Below are 8,249 nucleotides of genomic sequence, written 5' to 3'. Positions count from 1 at the left end.
TTTCTCAGGCCTTCAATCTCATACTTCGTTCTCTTAAGTGAGACAGAAGGCTCTTTCCTTTCCGAGTTGGCTTCTGCCAACCTCTGCCTTACCCAACTAACTTGGAGAATGGGGGAAGGGAGCGAGAGAACCCCACCGGGTGGTCTCCATCTCCTCCAAGCAGCTTGCATGACCAGGATGCACAACTACGCCCTCGCCCTGGGGAGCTGAGCTTCCTGCTGGTGCAGCGCGCTTTCGCACCTGGGCGGGCACAGAGATCGCAGGATCCCCGCGGCTCTGCACCTCTGGCTGCACTTGCAGCCACCCTGCAGCAGTGCCCTCGGCGTCTGCAGCCAGTGCAAGCTAGCTCGCGGCCGGAACGCTAGGGCCAGAGTTGGGGGGCGGTGGGCGTGGCTGCATTCCCTCTCGCCTTCTCCCGCCCAGGCAGTCCCGGGAACGTTCTGAAAAGTATCTAAAAGTTGGGCGCCGCGCGCGCGCGCGCCAAAAAAAAAAAAAAAAAAAAGGCACAACCTCCTCCCTCCCCACTCCCGCCAGTCTGAGCGTTGTGTGGCTCGACCTCGCCACTCCCGCTGCACCTCCGGCTGCGGCGCGCACGCTTTCTGCGCCTTCCGCTCCCGAGCCTCGCCGTCGGCTGGGCTCTTTCCTTGCAGCCGGCTCCAGACCAGAGAGGAGTCCAGAGGGTCCTAGCACTTCTCTTTGGGGCACCATGCCCAACGACGAAGCATTCAGCAAGCCTTCGGCACCGTCGGAGGCCGGGGCACCCCCGCAGGGCAAGACGGGGGGCTTCGGCAAAGCGGCAGGACCGCAGCTAACTAGCACCGGTGGTGCGGGCGCCGGGGGCAGCGGCGGCGGCGGCGGCGGAGGCGGCGGCTCGGGCTCGGGCTCCGGCTCCGGGTCGTCGGGCATGGGCTCCGGGGGCAAGAAGTCCCCGCGGCTGCCCAAGTGCGCGCGATGCAGGAACCACGGCTACGCGTCGCCGCTCAAGGGCCACAAGCGCTTCTGCATGTGGCGGGACTGCCAGTGCAAGAAGTGCAACCTGATCGCCGAGAGACAGCGCGTGATGGCCGCGCAGGTGAGTGCGGGCGTCCAGGAACAGGGGGATCAGCCCCGACCTTAAAGTTCCTCGAACGAGGCGGGCGCCACGCGGTCCAGGGGTTCTGGAGGGAGGCCGTGGGGCTCGCTGACGGCCGCGGGGGCCCAGGCCTCCCAGCTACGCGACGCGCCACACCACCCTTGGACCACCGGGAGTCGTCTCCGATCCGGCCCGCGGAGGGGGGGAGGTGCGGGCTTTGCCCGAGGCCCCGGGATCCCTGATCTCGCCCTTAAGTAGAGTTGCGGGGTTCGCCCCTTTGGGGGGTCCCCAGGATCTCAGCCCTTTTTCAGAGCAGAGAGTTGCTGGGTTTGCGCCGTTCGGAGTCTCGGGATCCCCGACCCCGCCCTCTAGCAGACAGTTGAGGGGTTCGCCTCTTCGGGCGTTCCCAGAATCCATCCCTAGGATGGCTGATCCTTTCCAAGCAGTACGTTTCAGGGCTCGCTCTGTCCCGGAGTCCCTGGATCCCTGACCCCGTCCTCCAGGAGAGTTGCGGGGTTCGCGCCTTCGGGGGTCCCCAGAATTCCTTGGATCTCTGATGGTTTTCTTGGAGCACAGAGGTGCAGGGTTCGCCTCTTGGGGGGTCACCAGCATTCCCAGGATCTCTGATCCCGCTTTCAGAGCAGAGAGTGTTGGGCGGCCAACCCGCCCGCGGTCCCGAGGATCTCCGACCTCGCTGTTCGAGCACAGAGTTGGGGAACCCACCCCGCTCCGGAGGCCCTAGGATCCCCGCCCCCGAGCAGAGACTAGCTCTCACTTTGGGGAGGGTGCTGGAGGGCTCCCGCTCGGCAGACTGCGGGGGGCGGGGGGGGGGGGGGGCAGCACGGAGGTCACAGCGGCCGCCGCTCTTTCGTGTACCGCGCGGGTGGCGAGATCCTTCTGGAAAAGTCGCTGCAGCGCGCGTGGTCCCCGCGCACCTCCAGGCGCCCTTCCCAAGCTCGCCGCCCGCGGGTCCGCGCCACGCGCATCAGCCATTTTGAGCCGCGGAAATTTTACTAGCGTTTCAACTTTTGCCGCCTGGACCTGGCCTACTCAGGTCCAAGTTCCTTTGAGTCTGTTTTAAAGCACTCTTAAGGATATTTGAAAATCAGCTCAGGGGAGAAAATGGCAAGGGTTTAAGGGTAGATCTGTAGTTTTTTTTTTTTTTTTTTTTCTAAAGCATCCCAAGCAGGACAGTTTAGCGTCTTCAGCGGAAATAGCGTCCTTGGTATCCGAAAGGATTTTTAGGGGAGAATAATATACATTCTTTCCAGCTAAAATTTGTTTCATCCTTTTAAGACCGTTTATTTAAGATTAAAAGATACCAAAGAAATGTTTACTAACGATGCGCTACTTTTGACTGGGATCGTGTAGATATCCTCCGTGGAGAAGAACTCCTATAAGCGATTTAACAAGACGGTGCTTTTTATATCCGTCTGAATTTTGCAAATGTCTCTCAAATTGGTTGCATGTTGCCTTCACGGGTCGCGAGTGGACACGCAGGTTATTTTCCTTCGTTTCCTTATGGGTTTTTAGCTTAGTCTGGAGTGGGTGAAGAGAGAACACTGATGGAGGGTTAAAATGCATCCCCGTGAGCTTACTGAGAAAGACTTAGGGGCATTGAAGTTATGTTTGTAGGTAGAAAAATATTCTGAACGTTTAGTTGTTAGCTTAAATATTTAGTGTGGAGAGTATGCTTGAGAGGGGAATTGTCCTCAAAATATAATTAAAAATCTGTATTGAAATAGGGCCATTCATTTTGAATAAGCTTTCTCATTAAAAGGGGCACCAACTTGGAAAAAGCCTGTTTGCTTATGTTAAAAACAAAAAACGACGCAGGGTTACTGTTATAATATGAAACTTCAGCATTTTCTGCACCAGAAAGCTTGCACTGTGCTACATGAAATCCTTTAAAATTTCCCATTAACGGCCATTCTTTTCGTTCTGAGTGTGTGAAATTGAACTTAAATATGACCTTCAAGTGGTAGTGTTTTAATCAATTGCCCCACCTTTCTGGATTAAATAACATTTCTTTAAGATCTTTGAGAGGTCTTCTCTGTCCCTCTCCTGCTCGCCTTCTCTCTCCCTCCCTCTCAAAATAAGTAACCTCAAAAAGTAAGTAAAATATTTGAGAGGTCTTTATAAGAGTGTCCTTAGTTTATGGCGTATATAATAAACACCCTGTGCATTTTGTGCACGCTTGGGATTTGTGTAAATTGGGGTATAAGCATGCATTGACGTATTTCAGAGATCTGTGGGTATTTTTTGCTGTTGTTGCTGCTGTTTCCGTGAAATCTTTCATATTCTGTTTCTAAACTTAGTTATTAATGGAGAATCCAAGACTTAAGGTTCGTCGTTTTATCTTGATTATTTAAGGATTTTGTTTTGTAAGTCGAGGATTCTTGTTGTGAGTGAAATTATTTTCAAGTTAATCAGTTTGCTAAATGTGGACTACAGTTTTCCTAAAACAATATATAAATCGTAACTGTGTTTCTGGTTAACCATTTGGATTTCGACTTTGGGCTTATAGTTGGGCCACTGAGGTAGAGATATTTTACTTTCTCATTTCGCTCTTACCAATAGTCCAGTTTCAACAGAAATACTCCTCCTTTGTTACGTGTAGGAGGCAAAAGTACTTTACTTCTATTTGCTTTACACTTTTCCCCCCGAACCTTTAACAATGTTATTTAAAAGCAGATAAATTGAAGAGGGACCGTGAGGAGTCTCTCTCCTAGGTTAGGTCCCTTACACCCTCACTTCCGGCTCCTTCCTTCCAGCCTGTCCTCTGCCTTTCTTTCCCCCTGCAGCCTCTCCCTTCCCTTCCTTTCCCCAGGGACCTCAACACGGTGTTCCAGCCCCTTCCTCCCATTTTGGCTCTGCGTGCTCCTCCATTCCAGAGATCAGGGCCCTGTGGGGTTTCCTGGGCAGCCCCTGCCTTTCCCACCTACCCTGCTCCCCTGTGCTATGTTGTTCTGACCCTTCCTTCTTGCCGGTCCAGGCGTTCCTCATTCTGTCCTTCGAGGCCCTGTTCCAGTACCACTTCTGGCTGATTCTTGCACTCAAAGCCACCTCTGTCTCCAGAGTCCTGCTGTGGGGGTCGATGTGTCCCTGTCCTGTGGTGTTTGCCACATTGCGTGGTGAGTGTGGCTGCCCATGTGCACCTCCTGCTTCTGCTTTTCAACAGTGAGTACCTTGGGATGGTGGACTCCGATCTCGCTGAATCTTGCTGGTTGCTGTTCCCAGCATGGCGGCCTTTTATGTGTGGAGAGAAGGAGTGAGTGACCTCACTCTCCTTCCTTCCTGTTCTACCCTCGCTGACTTCTCTTCAGATTGAACAACTCTGCTTGGCTGACTCTACGGGTGTCCCCCCTGCCCCGCCCATCCTCCCTGGCCAGGCTCATTTCCTGTTCCTTTACATAGTCCTAGGTGTAAGGGACAGGCTGTGACCTACCGTGGGCTCTAAACCACCTTCCACTTTGGCTTCACCTCCTAGGTACCGGGGTGGCTTTCTTTTGCAAGGAATGAGAGGATCTCGGGCCTCCGTCCTGAAGCCCCTAAATCAGCACGCCTGGGGCCGACGGGGGCCTGGTGGTTGTGGCGCAGCTGTGCTGTCCAGGTGACGGGGGTGGGGGGGTGCAGGAGGGCTGACCTGCTGCCCTGTGCTTGCAGGTGGCCCTGAGAAGGCAGCAGGCCCAGGAGGAGGAGCTGGGGATCAGCCACCCCATCCCGCTGCCCAGCGCTGCCGAACTGCTTGTCAAGAGAGAGAGCAATGGCAACAACCCGTGCCTGATGACCGAGAGCAGCAGCCCCTCGCAGCCGGGGCCGGCCAGCACCCCCACCACTGCCGCATCAGGTAAGGGGCCTGAGGCGCATGTGGTCGCCTCGCCGGCCAGGACGGAAGAAGGGCCGCGGTCCACGAAAATGGTCTCGGGACTGGCCTGCGCCACGCGTCACATCCAGAACGTAAGCGGTCTCCCTCTGTGGGTCTGTTTTTGGCTGCCTCACGAAGGAGATGGCCAGGAATTCTCGAATTGGAAGTCTGGTAGCTTTGCTTTCCCATTGGCTAATAGCTAAGTCTGAATCTGGACAGAGTCAGACTCACTGGATATCAGAGGGCTGAGATCGGCCCAGAGTTCATCTCAGTCCACCCTCTGTTTTGAGGTCCTCTTGGTGGGAGGTAAAGATCCTTGTGTTCTAGAACCGTAAGTCCCATTTCTCTGGCAAGGACTGCGGTCCATTTGGGGAAAGTGTCTGCAAAGGTCCTGAGGGGTAGGAAGGTTAAGTGACCGGCTGAGTCCACTGAGCCAGAAAGTATCTGACGTGGTCCATGTGCCTCCAGAGCTCATTGTGCTAAACTGGTCTCCAAATGACCTCAGCAATCATGATGGTCTAGAGTTGCACTGTCCAGGATGGACGCCCCTTGCCAGGTGTGGCCATTTAAATTTAACCTAAGTACAGTGAAATAAGATGAAAACATGAGACCAAAGAAGGTATACAATGAGCGTTAGTGATCATTAGGGAAACGCAAGTCAGAACTATAGTGAAATACCACTTTGCACCCATTAGGTTGGCGGCTCTCAAAAAAAATAAAAATAAAAACAAACAAAACCCCAGAAAATAACAACATTGGCAAGGATGGGAGGAAATTGGATCCTTTGTGCACTCTTCGTGGAAATGTAAAATGGTGTAGCTGACATAGAAAACAATATGGCGTTTCTTCCAAACATAGCAAAGAGAATGATCTGTGACTCAGCAACACCTCTTCTGGGTTTGTACCCAAAAGAACTGGAAGCAGGGTCTCGTAGAGACCCCTATACTTGTACACCCACGTTGATAATAGCATTCATAATGTGGAAGCAACCCGTGTGTCCACGGACAGATGAGTGAGTAACAAAAATGTGGTAATGTGGTCTATACATATAGTGGAATGTTATTCACCCTTTAGGAGGAAGGGAATTCTAAACTTTTTTTTAACCTTTTTTTAATGTTTATTTATTTTTGAGAGAGAGAGAGAGAGAGAGAGAGACATAGTGTGAGCAAGGGAGAGGCAGAGAGAGAGAGGGAGACCCAGAATCTGAAGCAGGCTCCAGGCTCTGAGCTGTCAGCCCAGAGCCAGACACAGGGCTTGAACCCACGAATTGTGAGATCATGGCCTGAGCCCAAATTAGACACTCAACCCACTGAGACGCCCCAAGAAGAAGGGAATTCTGCCACACACTAAGACATGGATCATCTTGAGGATATTATGCTAAGCGAAACGAGCCGGTCACAAAAAGATGGATACCGTATGGTTCTGTTTATATACTTAGAGTATCAAAATCATAGGGACAGAAAGTGGATTGGTGGTTGCCAGGGGCTGGGGGGAGAAGGGAATGGCGAGTTAGTGTTCTGTGGGTGTAGAGCTGCACTTTACAAGACGCAAAGAGTGCTGGAGACAGATGGTGGCAATGGTGGCAACATTACAGAGGTGTTTAATGTCACTGAAGCGTGCATTTAAAAGTGGTTAAGATGGGAGATTTTACGTTACGTGCATTTTACCATTATAAAAAAAATGTGTTTAAAAACTTAAAACCTTTAGCTCCTCAGTTGCATTACCACATTTCAAGTGCTCAGAAGGCACTTAGAGCTCAGGTTGTAATTATTTAAATTATCAGAAAGTGTACATTTCCATTTTTCGCAGAGTTCCTTTGAATGGCACTGGCCTAGAATGCAGGAGTTCTAGGAAATCCACCAAGATCTGTGAAATCCTGTTGACAAATATTTCTACTGTTGACCCTTAACAACACGGGGGTCAGGAGTACCAACACCCTGCACAGTCAAAAATGCATGTATAACCTTTGGCTTGCCAACAACTTAACTGCTAATAGGCTACTGTTGAGTAGAAGCCTTACCAATGATATAAAACAGTCAATGATATAAAACAGGAATTTTGTATGTTATGTGTATTATATAATATATTTTTAGAATGAAGTAAGCTAGAGAGAAGAAATGTTACGAAGAATGTCATAAGAGGGAGAAAATACGTTAAAAGAACTGCTGTATTTATTTTAAAAAATTCACGTGTCAGTGGACCTTTGCAGTTCAAATCTGTGTTGTTCGGTAGTCCACTGTATTACATGCTAAAAACTCATGCCGAAGGGCGTCTGGGTGGCTCAGTCAGTTGAGCAACCAACTTTTGATTTCGGCTCAGGTCATGATCCCAGGGTTGTGGGATCGAGCCCCGCACCCAGCTCCATGCTGAGCTTGGAACCTGCTTAAAATTCTGTCTCATTCTCCCTCTGCCCCTCTCCCCAACTCATGTTCTCTCTCTAAAATAAAATAAAAATAAAATAAATAAAAACATATGCTGAGATTCATAGAAGATCTTTAGAGTCCACTAAGGCTCCCTGAAATACAGCCTTGCAGTGTGATTCCTCTTGACTAAGCTTTTCTTGAGTTACTCGGTTTGTTCAGCGGGGCTGAAGTTATTCAGCTGCCTTGCCACTTACTCGCTGTGCAACTTCAAACAAGTCACTTAAGCTCTCTGGGCCTTTTGTTTCCTCATATCAAAAATGGGGGAGGAGGTCTTTGAGGGTTTTGAAGCCTGAGTCCTGACCATTATAAAGAAGGTAAAGGTAAGTGGGCACCGAAGAAAGCCAGTGAGAGATGGAACCCTTGTCTCTGTGCAGCAGGTAGGTGTGCCTGTGTACCTCTCACTGTGAGTATTGCTGCGGGTCTAGGTTCTATAGTTTACAAGGAGAACCGTGTTTTCTTTCTTTGGCTTGGTTTCTCATAATGTAGGCTTACAAAGGGTTTCCAGACTTCCCTTTTGTTAGGAAGGACTGAATACATTTATCAGCAGTGGGATCTTTACACTTTGAGATTATACGCTGTGTTTAAGGTTGATTACCAAATAATACTGGGTCAAGGGCTGGTCTGGTGGATTTCGCTGGAGGGCTGAAATGGGAAAGGGGTGTGTCAGAGGAATAAAGAGGGGAGTAACTCATTTGATTTTCACAAACATCTTCTGAGGTAGGAACTATTCCCCGTTACAGCTCAGGAAACCAGTGGTAAGGGAGCTGCCCCAGAAAAAAGCTGAGTTGAACTTGGATTCTGTCCAGGGCTGTAAGGCCTCAAAGCCCATGGATTTTCCATTTTACCTGCCTGTGAAGAGAGGCTGGGGGAACAGTTGCCATGTTTC

General features: G+C 50.6%; 1 protein-coding gene across 2 annotated transcripts in view; it reads left to right on the top strand.

Moving 5' to 3' along the window:
• Positions 1–551: 551 nt before the first annotated feature.
• Positions 552–8,249, top strand: part of DMRT1 (doublesex and mab-3 related transcription factor 1) — a 109,808-nt gene continuing 102,110 nt past the window's right edge. For both annotated transcript variants that reach the window (XM_019463669.2, XM_019463668.2), the window contains exons 1-2: positions 552–1,072; positions 4,739–4,922. In XM_019463669.2, the coding sequence (XP_019319214.1) occupies positions 707–1,072; positions 4,739–4,922 (550 nt within the window). In that variant the 5' untranslated portion in view covers positions 552–706. The remainder of the gene's footprint in view (positions 1,073–4,738; positions 4,923–8,249) is intronic.

The sequence above is a fragment of the Panthera pardus genome, unplaced genomic scaffold (genome assembly GCF_024362965.1).
Source record: "Panthera pardus isolate Hobbes unplaced genomic scaffold, ASM2436296v1 HiC_scaffold_20, whole genome shotgun sequence".
Lineage (NCBI taxonomy): Eukaryota > Metazoa > Chordata > Mammalia > Carnivora > Felidae > Panthera > Panthera pardus.
The sequence above is the reverse complement of the archived record's forward strand: the minus strand, read 5'-3'. Positions and strand labels throughout refer to the sequence as shown.